The sequence below is a fragment of the Tribolium madens genome, unplaced genomic scaffold (genome assembly GCF_015345945.1).
Source record: "Tribolium madens isolate multiple individuals breed KSU strain unplaced genomic scaffold, Tmad_KSU_1.1 Scaffold_3;HRSCAF=73;Tcas5.2_LG2, whole genome shotgun sequence".
NCBI classification, from domain to species: domain Eukaryota; kingdom Metazoa; phylum Arthropoda; class Insecta; order Coleoptera; family Tenebrionidae; genus Tribolium; species Tribolium madens.
In genome coordinates, this window is record NW_025401006.1 from 9,062,300 (window position 1) to 9,081,764 (window position 19,465).

A 19,465-nucleotide genomic window follows, 5' to 3' on the forward strand; every position below is an offset into this window, starting at 1 on the left:
TAGTTGTGGGTGGAGGAACCGGCGGCTGCGCCACGGCTGCAAAATTCAGTAAAATAATCAAAAAGAATGAACTTATAATTCTAGAACCCAGCGACAATCACTACTATCAACCTCTGTTTACATTAATTGGCGGCGGCATTTCTAATCTCTCAGACGCAAGAAAAGATACAAAAGAGGTGCTCCCAAAAAATGCTGTTTGGTTAAAAGACACTGCCGCTGAATTTAACCCCCAATCAAATTCTGTTGTAACACAGAATGGGGACACAATCCAATACGAGTTTCTTTTAGTCGCCACTGGTATTCAGACCGATTATGATAAAGTTTGTTACAGAGTAAATAAGAGACTTTGAATTTTTTATGTAGATTCCAGGTTTAGTTGCTGGTTTAAATAGCGATACAGGGGTGTGCTCTAATTATTCAGCAAAGTACGTTGAAGGGACGTATAAAGCATTACAAAAGTTTGAAAGTGGAAATGCTATTTTTACATTTCCCAATACTCCAGTTAAATGTCCAGGGGCGCCTCAGAAAATTTGTTACATCACAGATCACTTCCTAAGAAAAGTGGGAAAACGAGATAAGGCTAACATAATGTACAACACGTCACTTCCTGTTATTTTCGGCGTAAAAAAATACGCTGATGCACTTTGGAAAGTGTGTGAGGAACGCAACATAAATGTCAATTTAAGAACAAATTTAATTGAAGTTAGGCCAGACAAAAGAGAGGCGGTTTTCCAAAATTTGGATAAACCTGAGGAACTTACAACTTATCAGGTAAATTGGTGATAGGTTTTCACCTTTTTATGCTGAATTTCTAGTACTCGATGTTACATGTAACACCACCTATGAGCACTCCTCCGGCGTTAAAAAACTGTCGTAACTTAACAAATGAGGCAGGTTTTGTCGATGTGGACAAATCGACTTTACAGAGTACTAAATTTTCTAATGTTTTTGCAATTGGTGATTGTAGTTCAAGCCCTAATTCAAAAACGGCAGCAGCTGCAGGTATTCCTAGGCAAAACTTGATGTTTTAATCTTAATATGGGATTTCTAGCTGCCCAATGTCAAGTGGTCTTTAAAAATATGAAATCAGTTATGGACGGGAAAACTCCCGTTTCAACATATGATGGTTATGCGTCTTGTCCTTTAGTGACTGGTTATAACACTTGTATTTTGGCCGAATTCGATTATAATTTAGCTCCATTGGAAACGTTCCCTTTTAATCAAGGAAGGGAGTTGTGGAGTATGTATCTCATGAAAAAAATGTTGATGCCACCGTTATATTGGAATTTAATGTTAAATGGGTGGTGGAATGGCCCGGCAATGGTTAGAAATCTTCTCCACTTGAGATTTTCACAAAGCAAATAAATAAAACCAGTGAAATAAACATACATAAAATATGCTGTTATATTAATTATATGTTGTATTAATTAATCATAAAATTTATTGTGAATTTTATTATTTGTCTTGTATATGTACAGAAATAAAGTTATTTTATCACAACTTATTGTATTATTTTTTATATTCAAGTTGAGCGCGGTTTTACATACATGAACATCCGTTCAAATAACCAATTGTAATTAGTTTAGAAACTTTGAAATGAACGTTATGTGAACACATTCGTAATGTGGTTTATCAGAAAAAATATTGATCGCTTTTTGGCTATTACCTAGGACCATGTTTGGGGTTTTTATGGTGTTTTTTGCAATAAGAAAATCATCGAAAACTATTTTGACTAACTTAGTGATTTTGTCAACTGTCATTTGCCGCCATTAACTTCCTTTTCGAGTTGTTCCGAAAATTGACAACATGAATCCGAACTTATCGAAGGTAATTCAGTGAAAATTACATTAAAATTGAATTTTTTAAACAATTCTTATTCTTATTTTAGCAAAAGAAGGAGCCAATCCACTCAGTCCAAGTTTTTGGGCGCAAAGTAAGTCTTTTAACATAACCTATAAGCACACACGTGTATACATTAAAATTTTACAATTTTTAGAAATCTGCTACTGCTGTTGCTTATTGCAAACGTGGCAAAGGTATTTTGAGGGTAAATGGCCGTCCTTTGAGCCAGGTTGAACCTAAAATGCTTCAAGACAAGTTGCAAGAACCAATTTTACTTCTTGGCAAGGTAATTGAGTTTTGAGACCTCTTTAGATCTATAATCATCTGGTGATGATTATTTATCCCGAAATTGATGGTATTTCAAATGAAAAATACTTCGTCTGACTTCAAAATTGCTTCAAAAATTGTTACTCTGCACCAGGATGTTATTTAAATTTTTAATGTTTTTGTAGGATAAATTTTCAGCTGTTGATATCAGAGTTCGTGTTAACGGTGGTGGTCACGTGTCTCAGATTTATGCCATCAGACAAGCGATTTCTAAAGCTTTGGTAGCCTATTACCAAAAATGTAAAGTTTGTACATTTATTCATAACTTGTATTAAAACAAATCTTGTAGATGTTGATGAAGCGTCGAAAAAAGAATTGAAAGACATTTTGATTCAATACGACCGCACTTTGCTGGTAGCAGATCCACGTCGTTGTGAACCTAAGAAATTCGGTGGTCCAGGAGCCCGCGCTCGCTACCAGAAATCTTACCGTTAAGTTAAAATTTTGTGTCAAGCTAAGATACACAATTATTTCTAATAAAATTTAATTGAAACAATGAAAGTGTTTTATTAAATCAGAAAATATACATCAATTAATACAACTCAAAAATAAAATGAGAGGGTTAAAATTGATCGGGAATTCTTTTCATGACTAGATTTGTTTGTAAAATGAATACCAAAGAGGGGTTTTTACACCAATTCGGTGTGGATTTTTGCACCCATTCGTCGTAAAGCTATTATCGTGTTTACGGCTTTGATCCAACGTTTTTTAATAACGTATCTCTTCAGTTTTGATTTACTGAGCTCCATTTCAGGGTGAATGGTCAATGCAGAGAGCCAGGGGTGATCCAGGGCCTCTTGGGTTGTCATTCTTTCTCTAAAAACCAAATTTGTAACTATTGTTTGTGCGCAATAAAATGATACAGAAATAGTCCGGAGTTTGGAAATGAATGTTTAAAGTGCATTTATTTTCATTTGTTGAGATGTGTGAGCGCATTTATTATTCTTATTTTGCGAGGCAAATTCATGTGTACAGTTTGTGGCAAGTATAATGTGATGTGTATTGTTGGTTGCGGCACTTAGATACTAAATTCATATTTTTTAAAAATATGCAAATGAAAAAAAAATGGATTTCATAATAATGAGTAAACAAAACGTTTGGCTTTTTTATTTTAACGATGACATACATACACAATTCAACATAATTGTAACTTTAAGATACTTCGCTGGTCCCAATAAAAGCATTGAAAATTGTAAAATGCGTATTTTCACTAAGCTTATAAGCTAAATATCGATCTAAATCAGAAATTCTGTTTACATGTAACACACGTACTAAAAGTTCTTCTATATATAAATTTTAAATATCCTGTTTGTCGAATTTTGTGACATTACATCAAACAGAACCTCTTACAAAATCCAGTCACAAAGCAAACATTTACAAAAAGACAACATCGAACAAAAATCTTATCGCCGAAAGCCTCAAATTCGGCTTAAAGCAAAACAGCCAAAAACAAAATGCAAGCGTTAGTAAAAGAAAAATAAATTATTGATTATGACTATGAAACGTTGTAATTTTTTTACTGGTGGCTCTTGATTGGAAAAAATTATTTAACGAGCTGATCGATCTTTGACCTAGAGTATCATTTTCACTCCACTCTGTTGAAATAGATCCATGTCTTGCATTGGGTCGTGCAGGGCCATGGGGACCATCCCATTGTTCTAGTAGTCTTAAAAGAAGATTTTTCGTACTGTCTATACTCGAAGTCTCATTAAAACTTTTCTCGAATTGATTTTGAAAACTAGTTTGTGAGTTTTTAGCTATGAGGGGGACATCTCTACTCATGTAGTTTAAACGGTATTTGGTTCGCCTCCAAGGAACTCCACAATTGGGGCTTTCAGGGTGGTCTCTTGGAAGTCCATTGTGGACTTTCGATTCGATTTTGATGGGGATGCTTCTTTCGACAGGGGAATGATTTATTATTGTTGGTTCTTTGTTAACCTTCTTGGGGATTATTGTGGGTAAGGAAAGTTCGTCGAAGGAGTCATTAGTAACAGAGGTCGACATGTTGGATAGTTGGAATAACTTGTCTGACAATTTTCTTATTTCTTCTGCAAGGTTTATCCTTTCTGCAACATCCGGGCCTTTCAAAATGCAAGTACTATCAGACGATCGCCTGAAATGGTCCACACTTGGAGGCATCAAAAGATCGTTGTTGTTCAAAAAGGCGTTATCAGAGCCAGGAGATGACGCCAAAGAACCACAAGGTGAAGGTGACATTCCTACTAAAGAGTGCAAAGAATCGGATAAGTGAAGTCCTCCAGTACACGTGGGGGCTATAAGTTGTGAAGTCACTTCAAAAACGTAAGGGGAATTTGGATGTTCGTTCCAGCGTTCGACAAATTGTCTTAAATTGTCTTTGGTAACATCCATGGATGAGGACCTTGGTACTACAGTCTTTTTTCGTTTCAACCACTCATGGTTCAAGCATTCTTCCGCTGACATTCTTTGACTGCAAGGACAAAGAAGGTGTTAGTGTGATTAATAGGGGCAAAAGCATGCAATCCCAGTTAGTTATTTAATTTGGGTTTTTGGCATGCTTTCCCCAGGCAAAATCACTTACTTGAGATCTTTTTTGAGGAGTTTTTGGATAAAGTCCTTCGCAGTATCGGAAATTTCCTGGAAAGCTTCATCATCAAAATCATATTTTGCAATTGTTACATTTGCCATGGTTTCAACGTCTGTGGCCCCCATAAAAGGAGAGAGACCTGATAGTCTGAAAAAATAATTTAGAACAAAAACTTTAAAAAAATCGTACTCACAAAACGTAACAAATGACGCCAACAGACCACATGTCGGTCCCAAAACCTATTTGGTCAAAATTTACAACTTCGGGTGCTACGAATTCAGGAGTGCCAAATAAAACTTGAAGTTTTTTATCAGGATCAAAACGTCTAGCTAATCCAAAATCAATAATTTTGATTCGGTTGCCTGTTCTTGTGAGACAAAGAATGTTTTCGGGTTTCATGTCTAAATGTAGGATTCTCTGTTTATGGATAAAATCGACCCCTTCGCAGATTTGTCGCATGAAAACCGTGCAACTTTTCTCAGTTAAAACAAAATCATCATCGATGACTCTTTCAAATAGTTCTCCTCCTTCGATCCTATTAAAATGTGTTTAAAAGAAAATTTTGTTTTTTTAAGACTTACAATTCTAAAATAACACACATGACTTTCCCGTTTTCGAAAGCATCATAAAGTTGAATGAGTCGCGGATGTTGCAATGTCTTCATTATGTCTACTTCTCGTTCTACATTTCTGCGATCTTCTTTCTTGGGAACGGCGATAAATTTCGCGGCTAGGGATAAGCCGGTGGCTTTTTCGCGACATTTGTAAACAGTTCCGAATTTTCCACTGGAAAATGTCTTTCAGATAAAATTGTCGGGATAATTAAATTTTGAATAGGTACCGTCCAATCTCCGATTCTAATTCGTATAATTCCTTTGGATCAACACCTCTTTGTATTTGTACATTTCTGTATGGAAAACTGAGTTGAACTTCTGCAAAGTGATTGAAATATAATTGCTGTGAATGAGATTGTGTAAGCATTTCGAAATTGAAGAGACGCCAGTTGGCTGCGTGCCTGAACCGAATTTTGTGTTATCAAGAAACCAAAACAATTACTTTTCGTGGCTATTAGTAAAACTTTGGTATGTTGACTTTATGGATGGTTTATGGGGACATAGTGCCCTAGATTTTAGTCTACTGCCCTAAAATTGGAATTTTGCGTCGCCAAACAATTTTTTCCTTTGATGCTTTCTGAAGGTTGTCTGTTTACTAAACAAACTACAAATTTATGTGTTGGCAGATTCTAGTTTGTTAATCTGAGGTGAAATATGTGTTAACCGAAAGAATTGAAATTTTTTGTGAGTACTTAAATTATATTTTTGAGCCGTGAGCCATGACCTTGTCATGTATAATGAAAATGAACATTTTTTTAAAAGAAAGGAAATTTGGTCGTTTTTGAGCTTGAAACAAAAATAAAAATTTTATTTATAAAAACCTGCGAAATTTTTATGAGCAGTATGAATTATTTTGTTTAGAATTATACCTCACATTCCTTAGCAAATTGGTATATTATCGCTTCGAAATAATCGAGTTCCGCCTGCCTTGGTATATTTTCGCTGAGATTATTTACGAAGCGTTAAAAATTCGAGAAATTTAATTTATTTGCAGAAGGTGTTTGGCGTTTGATTTACAAAAATATGTACTTACCGCCAACCGGATCATTTTCGTCAACGCGAATCATTTTCGAATCTGTAAACAAGAAATCATTACTTGTAATAAATCCAAAATCGGTAATCTACGACAAAAATAAGAAATAAACAGTGCCAATCATTGTCCTGAACTAAAAATACGAGCAACTATCAAGAGCACGAACTTTATCTTTATATACCTGCTCAGACCTTGGTTCTTAAAATCCTAGAGCCCAATTTTGAACCGAACTTGTGCGCAATTTAATATAATAATAATTTATTAAAAAAAATTAAAACACGAAATTTATGGGCGTGCAACTTACTCATGACAAAAATAAAACAAAAACATGAAAATTTTTACAATTACCTTTATTATCTCAGCTAGATTTTTGCAACAACGGCTGAAATCTACAATACTAATCGTTCTTTTTCCATTAATAAAGTTGTACAGTAAACACTACAGAACAGAACGCTGAATTAGAAGACGTCGACAGCGCCTCGACGTTAGTAGGCACTCGCCAAAATTAGATCAGGCCGAGAAGCATCTGAAAGTCACGTGGGGCTTAACAGAACCACCGATGAAAATATTTATTCAAAATTAAACAACTTGATGGGCGTTCAAGTCGAAAAACTGTACATGGAAATGGATTTTATCTCTCAAGATATTTTTTTGTCTGATATGTGGATTAGTTTAAAAAATTATTCTAAACGTTTATCTTAGTTATAAAGATTATCTTTAAAGCTGCATAATTGATTTTTGAAAGTTTTAAAAGCCATTGATTGGGAAGATATTAATCTCCAGCGTGAAGGTGTATTGTTGGTTGCCTGTCCTATTTTCTATTTGAATTATAAAATTTAAAAAATCATGATAACACCTTTTTTATCATTTGGGCTACTTATGGAAAAACTTTTGCACTTACGCCTTGCATAAACATTTTGCACGATATAAAAAGTAAACAAATTGCAATTACTTATTACCTCACCTATTTATCATTACATGATTCATGATTTTGTATCTTTCCCACAGCATATTTTCCATCTAAATCAGTAATATCAGTAATAAACCGCATGCTGCAATTAATAATACTGATCTACCTGAAGGCTTAGAAAGTGGCCCCTTAACTCATCCCGTCTAGACGGTGGTAAAACCCCCATAAATGGGGTTGCAACCCCCTATCGAGTAAAAGTTTCAGTTCGTTTGAATTTCAGGATTAAGCTTTTGCACCAACCAGAGTGCACGGATCATCCCCACTTTTAGCCCCACCAAAATTGTTAAAGCAACGCGCGAGTTTAATACAGATGCCTCGAATACAAATTTGAACGTGCTTCGAGTTACACAAACAAAAATTGTGTTGTGCATAATAATAAATGAAATGTTTTGAAAAGCCGACAGTGAGGTTGGGATTATTGCAAGAAACGTGAGTGCCGTGTTATTTTTTTTCTGTTTGGTTCCGTTTTATTCTTTTTGAAGAATGAAAAATTTAGATTCATCTCGCACGTTTATTATATTACATACTAATTCATAATTTTATGGTGGCTACTTCAAAGAAATTTGTTATTGTATTGCTTTCACTAATTTCTTTTTTCGTACGGTAGTTTATCTTGGGTAATTATACATTACATGAATATTAATTGCCTAATTTTGTTACTCTCATTTGCAAAAAATTGGTACTCTTACCATCAATCTTTCGAAAGTGGTTTTACATGTTTTTGCACAAAGACTACTACCCGATTTGTTTTGTTTTGTAATCAAGCACGCACAGCTTTTCTTAATTTTTCTTCGCATTGTTATAATGAATCAACGCGAGACGAGTCATTTCGATTTCCGCGTAAAGTCGTCATTGAAAGGTCGTACTGTAGAATTGTTCAACCATTTTTTACATCTTACTCATGATTGACTTGTTCTGCAAAAATCTCTTGTCTCCCAAAACCAGTTTTGTGGACATTTCTGTCATAAAATTATAATCACTTAATTACCGTCATCAATTAAAAGAGTATAACAGTAACGCTTCTTGACGTTAATGATTTTAGAAAAGTTTTGAGGTCTTCAAGTGTGGCCTTGGAGGTACTCTATCACGTTCGGGTGATTTAAAACCAATTATAACATTTTTATTTGCTCATTCGCAAAATATTTCGTGCTTGTGGTAACACTCAATGGAATAAAAGATTTTTTTTATTAGAATGAAAATTATGTAGGTTATTATAGTAGTTTGTTTGGTCGTATGTAATAAGTGGTTTATTACTTATCATCTAGATGTAAGTCCACTTGAAAAATACAGAAAGAACTGATTTACTTGTGTTTGACCAGATTTGATGAAAAAAAAAAGGATTAGGGTTAATAAACCAAGGGAAAACTTTTTAATGGTATTTTTCTCCTGTGTCAACATTGAAAATTTATTTTATCATTATTTATAAATCGATAAATTGATTTCAACATTCCTAGATAGAAGGGTATATAAAAACAAAAATCTTATCAGCAATATAAATGATATTTTCATCATGAGGGTACCTGCAGATGAGTAATTTTCTCTATAATAATAATTATTTTTGGATTATATTATATAACTTCAATTTGATTTGTATAATATGCCTGCCCCACTAGAGTAGTATTAGAATGTTAAAACAATAAAGGAAGATATTTACGTGTGGGTATTTTAAATACGTGCTCTCGGAAATAATCAAGCATTATTTTTAATTTTAGATTAGAATATTACGGCACTTGAGCTTAAATTAGCTTTGAATAATCCAGATCGCCACTTGAAGTGATAATACATTTCTTCATCATCATCAGCAAATTCTTCGAATTACATTCAGCAATAGACGAGTCAAAAGATTTTCCTGCTGTTACCTGTAATAAAGCAATTTGAATATCACTATGTTGTCCTATTTTTCATTAAAACTATTAATTTTTCTAATATCAAATGACTGAAATGTTAAACCCTGAAATGTTTACACTTGCATAAATTATAACAACTGTTGCAATACACGATGGTTGAGTTACAAAAGAACAAAAAGAAGGTTCATGGTCGAAATCCATCCGATTGGTTATATAAGTGACAATTTCTAATCCACTGATTTTTCATTATTAAGTTCAATGAGGCTATAATTTCATTTTATGTTCTTGATCAGCCAGGATTACTTAATTAGATTTGAATATTTAAATGGATTAAGATAAGAGGAAGTTCAAATAGTTTATTAGACAGGCAAAACAATTATTACACTTGATTGGTGGTTAACAAGTTGAAATTGCGACTTGTACGTTTTCAGATTATGTAATTTCCGATGTTAATTTATTCTTAAAAATAAATTCAATGTCGTGTGAAATTTTATAAACAATCTAACTTGAAACATGATAGTCGTGTAAAACAGAAGCAATGCTGAAATGACCATTTTCCTGTAATCTCTGCAAAAAAATAGCTTTTTAATGAAAATTTCATTACAAACATAATTCAGTGGCAGCTTTGCGGAAAGAGGAAAAATAAAGTGACCAGGTGCCACGTGCATGGCACGAGACTGCAAAGAGGCACCCTCACATGTGGTGGTTGCAGCTGTCTTTTATTTAACATCTACCCATATGCCACCCCGTCTGAATTTTGGAACGCAAAATTTGGTAAATTATTTAAATGAAAGGGTTTGTTGTTGGGCGTTCAGAACCTCAACTTATGGATTTACCCAATTTTATAAATTCGACTTTATAATTGGAGGAATTGAATTTAATTTTGGTTACAAAATCTTTCTTCACTAAATCAATTAAAAAATATTTTTTGTTATAGAAAAAATTGGGTATATGATGCGTGGCCAGATTAAGTTTAAACGACTTCCTTTTTAAGTTTTTAATTACAATAATGGTCTCTAAACCGTTAAAAATCAGATTTTCCTCGAAATTCACGAACCATATGGGTCAGGAAGCCCCATAGCTGGTAAAGTTATAGTGCGTATAAAAAAGTATAGACATCCTTCCGGTCAGAAGCGTGGTAGAGGGTGCAATTTAAATAATGGCACGTGCTTCCACATCTTGTTACAATTCGATGATTTTGTAATTACAGACTTAAATTATTCAGACATAAGAAATGTTGATTGTGAGCTCCTGTCAAATATTTATTTGCCTACCATACCAAAATAAACACAATACAAGTTAACGGACACGTGTCAATCTGCGGTTTAATTAGTCAATGCAAAATAGCGGTGGAAAAAAAAATATTTTGTTTAATTATCGAGTAAGTCATAAACACACCTTTATTAAAAAGATTTAATAGTTGCATAATCGTTATCACGACAAATATTTACAAGAGTCATCATGGTATTCTTCATTTCGAACGATTATCCAGCTAATGAGAATTACGAACGTTGAACTCGAAAGATCAATTTTAGAATTAATTTAAAAGTAGCAAAAGAAACCACGACGTCTATAAGAAATGAGTTTCTTACTCTATTAATTTTCTAGAATGAAAATCGAAGTGTATCAAAACGCGAAGAAAAATCACAATGGGAAGCTTTCAATCTCACTTGCAGCTGCTTACAACGGTCATATTCCCCCTAATCGCTTAGTGTCGGAACTCCCATACTCCCATATCCCACTATAATATTTTATTCAAACTCTTTAATTCAGATAAAAATCTGCGAATTACCAATTCTTATAAAACTGCGGAAGTATCATCGAGGCGTGTATTTCAAGATTGTTTCACATTGATAAAACATGTGCAAACATGTTACAACATTAATAACAAGAAATATGAGCTGAAATATGCGAATTGATAAAATTTATCAAGGACTTACTGTTACTCGACAAAATCAAAACACAGTAACAAATAATTACGGTAAATCGCAAATCGACAAAGTTCCGCAATTTGTTAAGTAACATTTGTAATAAACTTGCTCCAAATAAGCCGTTGCAAGTCTTGTGACAAAAGCGGGTACCCTTACCGGTATTGTAGTTACACCTGGTCATAATTTCCGAGGGGTGAAACATCCTGAGAACTCATCGATTTCTCCCCTAATTAAGTTACCTGATGAAGTCCTGATTTTTCAGAGCCATGAGTGATTTCAAACGGAGCCCCAGTAAAGTTTGGTGGGCTAGCGAAAGTCTCGAATGGCGTGAAATTTCCGGAAGTCCCGGAAGCCAAGATTCCGGTTTTTCTGATACTGAAACCTCACCACCAATTCCCAAAAATGTGGCTGAACAGATTTCCAAAGATTTGGATAGCAACAAAGCCGGGAATTTATCGTCGAATTATCAAGAAAAGACAACCCCCGATAAGAGCATCAAACAATCACCACTTTACACCAAGAACTCGCCGAGAGTTAGCCGGAATTTATTCAATACGAAAGACAAAAGATGCGTGAAGGACGTGGTTAATAATCAGTATTCAAAGGAGGTAGCGTGTTTATCACCGAGAAAAGTTCGAAGTTTCAGTGAAGAGTTGCATGGACGGAGTTATGGGGTCTTGAACCGGTCAGCTCCTGCCGTTTTGGAAAAGATTACAGACGAGGAGGAGACTTTTAATGGAAATAATTCCTTGTCCAGTGATTGCGAAAGTGAATTGGAATGTCTTTTCAATGGTGCTTTGGAATCACCTAAACACACTTCAACGCCAAAAATGAGACAGACGAGGAATAAAGTCCCGCTTAATTTGTATTTAAAATACCAGCAGCAAGAAAAGTAAGTATTTGCACTTTAATGCGATAGTTATTTATTTTTGAATTGAAGAAGGAGAGAACCACTTGACAATGACGCTGTACAAACTTGGATGACGGAAATAAAACATCACTACGAACAGGAGTGTATGACAACCCTCCAATCTAAATCCATAGCTGGGGAACTGCACCAAAAGGTGGCCAACATGGCCACTTATACTATTTCAAGTATCAAGAAAGTTTTAGCTCACTCGGAATGCATTCAACGTGAATATAAAAATCTGAACAGGTAGGTAATCTATCATTTCATTCAGGACCAAACAGTAAAATATAATTTTAGTGAGAAGAAACACGTGGGGCCCTTAGCCCAAAGCCTTGCCGGCAACATCATCGACTTCATCAAGACTTACTCAGAAGTGACTCCAAAATTATTAAAACAGTATGACGCAATAAGGAAAACAAACGAAGACTTTTTAACACTAGTTTCCCAATTGTTCACCCAATGGGAAACCGTGTGTCACACTATTTTGGTCAAAGAAATCAAACGACTTGTTGACAAGTTAGAAAATCCATGTTCCGAACTTGACTTACGGGCCACCATTACTGGAATAACATCTTTAAGCTTAAGAAATGATCATTTGATTGAAATTTTTACCAAAAATGATATAATTCCAATTCTTTTGATACTGTGCGAAAAATGCGAAGGTTCCTCTATGAGGAGTCTCCTTCTACGTGCTCTCTCAACTATGTGTTCCACCGCTTACGCCGTTCGACAATTTGAACGGTTTTCCGGAATTCAAATTGTTAGTGACACTCTTGGTGAGGAGCCTTCTCGACCTGAGCCTGAACGTTCCGAAGCTGTGGCCCTTTTGGCCCAAGTTACTGCTCCGTGGATCGAGGATAACCACTGCATTAAGGGCCTGCAGGACTACTCCCGGAAGCTTGTCAAGTCTTTGACTAAATTTTTATCGACAACTAAATGTTGCCAAAACCTCCTTTTGTGCACTGCAGCTCTTGCCAACTTATCCACAATGGACAACAAATGTATCAAATATGTCTTACATTTGAACACTATTGAACTACTCTTGGAAGCAGTGAATAGACGAGGGCCTTGCGCTTCGATCTATCTTCTTGAACAAGTGGCAACCTTACTGGCCAACATGACGTCTTTGCAAACGGCAAGACAACAATTGTTAAAGTTGAAAACAATCCCAGCTTTGTTGTGTTGTTTGAGAACTGGAAGTGTTGGCGAAGATGTTGAGAAAAGGTTACAACAAAAGGCTATCATAGCCTTGTCAAGACTTTGTAGCGAGAAGGAGGCTGCCGCTCAAGTTGTCGAACTTGGGGGTGTCGAGAAACTAGTCAGGATGTGTAGGGAAAAGAATGAGAGGTTTTGTAATGATGCAGTTCTTGTCGCAACATTGGTAAGTTCAGACTACCAGGAACGTTTCAAGTTTTAACAGTTGGTTTTAGGCTACTTTGAGGAAGATAGCGGATGCTTGCGGAAGGGATGTTATCAGTGTTGAGGACGCTCAAGAGTTAGTGGAGCCGAAATTGCTTGATTCATTTTTAGCATATTCAAGTCAGAGTGAAAGTTATGTGTAGAAAAACTTTCCTGCCATTTTTACCTAGAGTGTTCATTATTCGGAGTATTTATTATTTTGTTACTTTATTTATTATTTTATGTACAAACAAAAAGAAATTAAATATACATTTCGATTTTTTTTATTATTTCGATAAGGGGGTGAGTTTTTAAAATTTTGCGCTAATAATTTTTTGTAGTTTTATTAGATAATGAGGTCTACTCTGTAACTTTTTTAACAATACCATATAACGGGCTATCATCTTTAAATTTAATTAAAATGGAACAGATTTTCTAATAATTATATGCAATGTACAATGAATATGAAACGTAATGCACTATGAAACCAAAGCGGCAAAGAATTATTTTCTGGCGTTGTGTATGATGTAATTGGTGTCAACAATTTTGTTTAAAGATAAATTTTATATTATTTTAATTGTCTATTTGATTTTAGCATTGCTACTAAATTTAGTTCAATTGAAAACGGTATTAAACTTGGGTTGATCTAATTTTGAAAAAAAAATACCATTGGTGTTGGACAAGTTGTTTACGGTGTCCCAGCAAAAATTAAATATTTTACAGTTTTTTTAAAATTCGCGCTCGTTTTTTGTAGTGCCCTCTTGACAGGCGACAGCTGACATCCCTGACATATTAATGGCAGAACTCGACCTGTCAAGTGAATAGTTTTATTGGATAATTTTTAACTTAATTAAAATGGAACGAATTTTCTAATTACGGCGATAATTATAAAATGGACCGAACCGTTTTTTCCACCAGTTACATCGCAGTCATTTAAAATTTGCTTGAAATTAGTTTGAATTTGGGGCACAGTGAAAAGAAGTGGAAGGACTAGATGCCGCGCTGGCGGCAGTACTTCAAGGGGCGGTGCGATGCTCAACTTGGAGCAGGAAGTAGGAGTTTGGGATTCTGTACTTCTTGAGCCATTGTCAGAAGATACATTTATTGCTAATTTACAACAAAGGTTCAAGAGAGACCATATCTACACATACATTGGAAACGTGCTTGTCTCCGTTAACCCTTACAAAAAATTAGCTTTATACTCGACTGATCTTGTAGAAACTTACGTTAAAAGGGGACCATTTCAGCTGCCCCCTCACATGTACTCCTTAACTCTTTTAATTATTTTTTTATAAATTTATAAAAATTGTAGATACGCAATTGCTGGATCTGCATATAGATGGTTAAATGACAGAAATGAGGACCAGTGTATTGTCGTCACAGGTTTTTATCACTGTTTTCATGATTGTATAAATGAAACATTTTCTTATTAGGAGAAAGTGGCTCAGGAAAAACGGAAGCAGCAAGAATCGTTTTACAATTTTTAGTTTTAGTTTCTGGTGATATTTCTGAAGTTAAACTTATGAAAGACCGCTTAGTACAAGCTAACACTTTATTGGAAGCTTTTGGCAATGCTAGAACTATAAAAAATGATAATGCATCGCGATTTGTAAGATTTAGTCAATTGTAATTTATCGAAATAATACATATTTGTAGGGGAAGTTTTTGGACATTGAGTTTGACTACAAGGGGGATCCGATTGGGGGCCACTTGACCCACTGTAAGTAGATTTTACTTTGCTTTTGTCTAATTTTTTTAATAATCATTTTTGTAATGCTTACAAGATTTTTTGGATAAGGTACGCCAATGTGACTTTATTCTCAATAATATGGTACATTTTTTAGGCCAGAGTTACGTGTTTATCGCCAGGTGATCGTAATTTTCATATTTTTTATCAATTACTTTCTGGTGCTGATATTCATTTATTAAGTAAGCTTTTTTTTCAAATACCAACTTGATTCAAAATATTCTTTATTTTAAGAATGCCTAAAACTTCAACGCAATGTCGAACATTACAACATTTTACAAACTGTAAATAATCAACCTACTTTAACCGACGATGAAGATAAAAAGTTATTTGTTTACACGAAGAGTGCATTGGAAGTGTTAGGTTTTAACGTTGAAGACATTATCGATATATTTCAAGTTATAGCAATTGTGTTAAAATTAGGCAATTTACAATTTGTGCCTTGTAATAACATAGATGGTACTGAGGGTTGCGCAATCAGTAACGAATACGGTAAAAATTCAACACTTTTGTTTCGTTTTTAACCCAAAAAAATAATTTTAGAATTATTCGAAATCTGCGAATTGCTGGGTGCCGAGCACAGATGGCTTCAGAGAGCCTTAACGAGTCGACAAATCGAAGACGGAATCTTAGCAGACCTCAACGCGTACGAAGCGTCAAAAATCAGGGATATTTTATGCAAAACTTTGTACAGCCGTCTTTTTACATGGCTGATTAACAAAATAAACGAAATAATTAAGGTACCCCCACTTACACTAGTAGAGGATGTTACAAATATTGTATTGTAGGGCCAGAGGTTGGGTAAACGAAAAGTCTTGGGCGTGTTAGACTTGTACGGGTTTGAAGTATTTGAGAAAAATTCATTCGAGCAACTCATCATTAATTATTGTAACGAAAAGTTGCATCAGTTCATTACGAATATAACGTTGAAAGAAGAACAAGAAGAAATAATCAGGGAGGGATTAGAGTGGTCAAAAATCGAATATTTTAACAACATGTAAGTCTAGTATACGGATACCTAAAGACTAGGATACGACACGATGATAGCGTTGTTCCTTTCCCGTTTTAAGTTTTAAGAGCAATGAAATAAAAAAATGGCTATATTTACATAGCGGTGAGCAAAACGCAAAAAAATATAGACAGATAGAGCATTAAATTCTCAATAACAAGAGATAAAAGTAATGCAAAAATTTTATTGAAAACTATATTTAAAAAAATTTCAAACATTTAGCAGTTTTGCGCCCCGTTTCATTTTTTTGAAAATGTTGCGAATACAGTTAAAGATACAAGAAAAATATAAGAAAGAAAGTTGTAGAGAATAAAATTTTCTACAAAAAAGTCCAATGGTTTAGGTCCTAAAGTCGCTGAAGTGACAAATAGGTGTCATTTTTACCGGTGGTTAAGAGACAAAAAAATAATTTAAATCTCAACGGTTGAAGATAGAGATATGGTCTCACGGACTTTTTTGTAGGAAATTTAATTCTCTACAACTTTGTTCCCTACACTTTTTTGTATCTTCAACTGTATTCGCAGCGTTCTCAAAAATATCGAAAACCGTATTAAAAATAAATGACAAACAATTATCAGTTTGCGTTCCGCCAAATTTTTTTATGAACGCTGCGAATACGGTTAAAGATACAAAAAAAGTGTGAGAAACAAAATTGTAGAGAATAAAATTTGCTAGAAAAAAGTCCCCGAGACCATATTTCTATCTTCAACGGTTTCTTTAAAGTGTTTCTCTGGCCCTGAATCACCAGTAAAAATGAAACGAATCCGTCGGTTGAGCGTCTTTGAGGCCTAAGTTTTTACTACAAAATTTTATTCTCTACAACTTTCTTTCTTGTATCTTCAACCGTATTCGCAGCATTTTGAAAAACATGAAACGGAGCACAGATTTTAAATTTTAAATATTTTTTTTCTTATATTTCTCGTGAAAAATTTAGTCGTTCGTTTTCCACAGCTTATTAAGAATGTAAAGCTCAACATTTTTGCATGTTTTTCCAAGCAATTAGTGCATTGGTTGAATTTAAATTAATTTAAAACGATTTGAAACTGAGACGGTAAAACGCTCTAAGCGCCCCCATTTTTACTCCGCCGTACTACTTTTTTTGGGTCCAAAAAATCAAACAATTTTGTATCTCGTTTCGTCTCCTACTATGTAGTTCTCCGTAGTCTAGTATTAGGTTAAAAAAATTTATAAATGAATTTTGTAGAGTAATTTGTCAATTGTTGGAGCATGAAAGTCATGGTGTTTTGTCATTACTTGAGGAACCGCACGTTCAGGGCGACTCTTGTTATCTAAATAGAGTCGAACAGTGTTGTGCTGGTCATTCGTATTGTCTTGCAGCCGATGCCACACTGCCACAATATAGTTTTCAGTAAGTTGAAAAACAAAATCGAATCGGAGTAATTTTATTTTACAATAGGATACGTCATTATGCTGGTGCTGTCACCTACAATGTGCACGAGTTTCTTGAAAAAAATCGTGATTCGTTGCCTAAGGAAGTGTCTCGAGCTATGTTTCGTTTCGATCACCCTTTAATGAAGTCGTTATTTCCCGAGGGCAACCCCAAACGTTGCAGTTTCAAACGACCAGTTTCTAAATCAGTCCAGTTGCGAGTTTCTTTAAATTCCCTTTTGAAAAGCTTAAATGCGCGTCAGATTCATTATATCCGGTGCTTGAAGCCGAACGAAATGAAACAACCCCGGATTTTAGAAATGGCGCTCATCCAACATCAGGTTTGTATAATTTGACTCAAGATTAATATTAATTAATGCTTTAAGGTGCGTTATTTGGGTTTGATTTCCACGGTGCAGATCTGGCGTTCGGGATACTGTTATCGTTTAGCATATCCTCAGTTTCTTTGTCGGTATAAGATGATTTGTGGGAATACCTGGCCGAGATGGCGTGGGTCTCCGATAGAGGGCGTTTCAGTGCTTTTACGATCACTGCCAATCCCAAGTGCGGAATTTACGTTTGGTCGAAATAAATTGTTCGTGAGGAGTCCTCGCACCGTATTCGAGTTGGAGGATTTTAGAAGAGTCAGATTGCACGATTTGGCACTTTTGATACAAAAGTCGTGGAGGGGGTTCAATCAGAAGAGGAAGTACCAGAAGTTGAGGCGTTGTCAAATGGTTATAGCCTCGGCGTGGAGGAGTTGGCGGGTAAGGGGGTTATAATTTAAAATTAAATTAACTAAAATGTCCGCTAAAATTTTTCAATTTTTTAACACAAATTATTTTCATTTGAAAACTTTACAGGAAATGAAATACGGAATTCCTTTTTCAGCGCGTAAACATCTTTGGTCTTTATCTCGGGTGGTACGTTTATACAAACACTGCCTCAGTACCTGCTAGACCTGTTTTTAACTACGCTATTAAACAAATACTTGCATTTATATTGATTGACATTTTCGATTAGTAACATTACTTGTAGTTGTTATAAATTATTCTTTTCTTAAAATACTTAATCTCAAAAAAAATTCCTAAATTCTTTGGTGTTTTTTGAAACTCTGTAACTCATCGAAAAATGGTTGTATCTAGATTAAAAAAAAAAAAACTATTTGGAAGCCTTAAGTTTCTAGTTTTGAGATCTTTTGGCAAATATTTTTTCTGTGCTATGGTTATCACGCAATTCTAAGTAATAGCGCGAGAAAAAAATCTAAATTTTTATGTTTTCGTTTTTGGTCCACGAACGTGGAGAATTTTTTTTTTAGTTAAGTCATTGCATACCCCCGTTAGCATGTTTGTTTACCTTTAATACGCATTTTTCATATTCTCTTTTGTCTCTGAGATATCTGACTTTAAATGAAAAAGGATCCTCTTGTCTTTGATCATCGATATCTCAACAACCAATGGCCACACAGAGAATATAAGGGTAGTGTCAAAAACTGGAATAAATGTCTTATGAGATCCTCTTATGATTTTTTGTAAAATATTTTTTTTACCTGTAACAGTGATTTAAAAAAAGAGAAAAATGCAAGTATTTGCGTTGTTTTAGTAAATCTACCGCGTATTTACTAATACTAATGTGGCAACTAATGTTTTTAGGTGTTTTTACAGCTCAAAGTATCCCTCACAGCCTTGCTAATTTTGAAATCGATCCATCTAACCGTTTTCTGGGACCGTTTGATCAAAATTTTGCAAAAGAATTAAAGGAACAATTGCACATATTGTTTCTGAATATTGCCTAATCTTCATTAAGATGAAAAAAAAAATTTTTTTCGACTTTATTTACAATTTTGCATTAGTTATTTGCTAAAAATTAAAAAAAAATTAAAC

At 34.6% G+C, this 19,465-nt stretch overlaps 5 protein-coding genes across 7 annotated transcripts in view; 4 read left to right on the forward strand and 1 right to left on the reverse strand.

Moving 5' to 3' along the window:
- Nucleotides 1-2: 2 nt before the first annotated feature.
- On the forward strand, nt 3-1,455 carry LOC123007686 (sulfide:quinone oxidoreductase, mitochondrial; the record flags this gene model as incomplete). Its single annotated transcript, XM_044403098.1, has 4 exons — nt 3-320; nt 364-771; nt 816-1,002; nt 1,052-1,455. Coding segments are annotated over 4 exons (1,227 nt in total), but the record flags the coding sequence as incomplete, so codon positions are not given.
- Nucleotides 1,456-1,714: 259 nt separating this feature from the next.
- LOC123007988 (40S ribosomal protein S16) lies at nt 1,715-2,665 on the forward strand. The gene is made up of 5 exons (XM_044403543.1): nt 1,715-1,827; nt 1,889-1,933; nt 1,997-2,128; nt 2,295-2,409; nt 2,459-2,665. The coding sequence occupies exons 1-5, from the start codon at nt 1,807-1,809 to the stop codon at nt 2,602-2,604; spliced, it is 459 nt and encodes a 152-aa protein (XP_044259478.1). The 5' UTR covers nt 1,715-1,806; the 3' UTR covers nt 2,605-2,665.
- Nucleotides 2,666-3,239: 574 nt separating this feature from the next.
- Nucleotides 3,240-11,308, reverse strand: LOC123007982 (myosin light chain kinase, smooth muscle-like). 2 transcript variants are annotated; one of them, XM_044403536.1, is made up of 7 exons: nt 11,286-11,308; nt 6,382-6,423; nt 5,576-5,666; nt 5,317-5,520; nt 4,929-5,270; nt 4,730-4,882; nt 3,240-4,618 (listed from the first exon to the last, which is right to left on the reverse strand). In XM_044403536.1, exons 2-7 carry the CDS (start codon nt 6,413-6,415, stop codon nt 3,652-3,654), a joined length of 1,791 nt encoding a protein of 596 aa, XP_044259471.1. In that variant the 5' UTR covers nt 6,416-6,423; nt 11,286-11,308; the 3' UTR covers nt 3,240-3,651. The 2 variants fall into 2 exon arrangements, with proteins under 2 accessions (XP_044259471.1, XP_044259472.1); XM_044403537.1 differs by lacking the exon at nt 11,286-11,308 and adding an exon at nt 6,730-7,475.
- On the forward strand, nt 7,436-13,715 carry LOC123007981 (protein inscuteable homolog). 2 transcript variants are annotated; one of them, XM_044403535.1, is made up of 5 exons: nt 7,436-7,780; nt 11,392-12,021; nt 12,073-12,285; nt 12,337-13,420; nt 13,470-13,715. In XM_044403535.1, exons 1-5 carry the CDS (start codon nt 7,731-7,733, stop codon nt 13,599-13,601), a joined length of 2,109 nt encoding a protein of 702 aa, XP_044259470.1. In that variant the 5' UTR covers nt 7,436-7,730; the 3' UTR covers nt 13,602-13,715. The 2 variants fall into 2 exon arrangements, with proteins under 2 accessions (XP_044259470.1, XP_044259469.1); XM_044403534.1 differs by having other exon boundaries at nt 7,437-7,780; nt 12,070-12,285.
- Nucleotides 13,716-14,218: 503 nt separating this feature from the next.
- LOC123008300 (unconventional myosin-Ia) overlaps nt 14,219-19,465 on the forward strand; it is an 8,133-nt gene continuing 2,886 nt past the window's right edge. The window contains exons 1-12 of the mRNA XM_044404089.1: nt 14,219-14,698; nt 14,750-14,820; nt 14,871-15,046; nt 15,094-15,157; nt 15,222-15,235; nt 15,282-15,366; nt 15,419-15,676; nt 15,728-15,924; nt 15,973-16,181; nt 17,398-17,562; nt 17,611-17,923; nt 17,969-18,349. Of these exons, the coding sequence (XP_044260024.1) occupies nt 14,469-14,698; nt 14,750-14,820; nt 14,871-15,046; nt 15,094-15,157; nt 15,222-15,235; nt 15,282-15,366; nt 15,419-15,676; nt 15,728-15,924; nt 15,973-16,181; nt 17,398-17,562; nt 17,611-17,923; nt 17,969-18,349 (2,163 nt within the window). The 5' untranslated portion in view covers nt 14,219-14,468. The remainder of the gene's footprint in view (nt 14,699-14,749; nt 14,821-14,870; nt 15,047-15,093; nt 15,158-15,221; nt 15,236-15,281; nt 15,367-15,418; nt 15,677-15,727; nt 15,925-15,972; nt 16,182-17,397; nt 17,563-17,610; nt 17,924-17,968; nt 18,350-19,465) is intronic.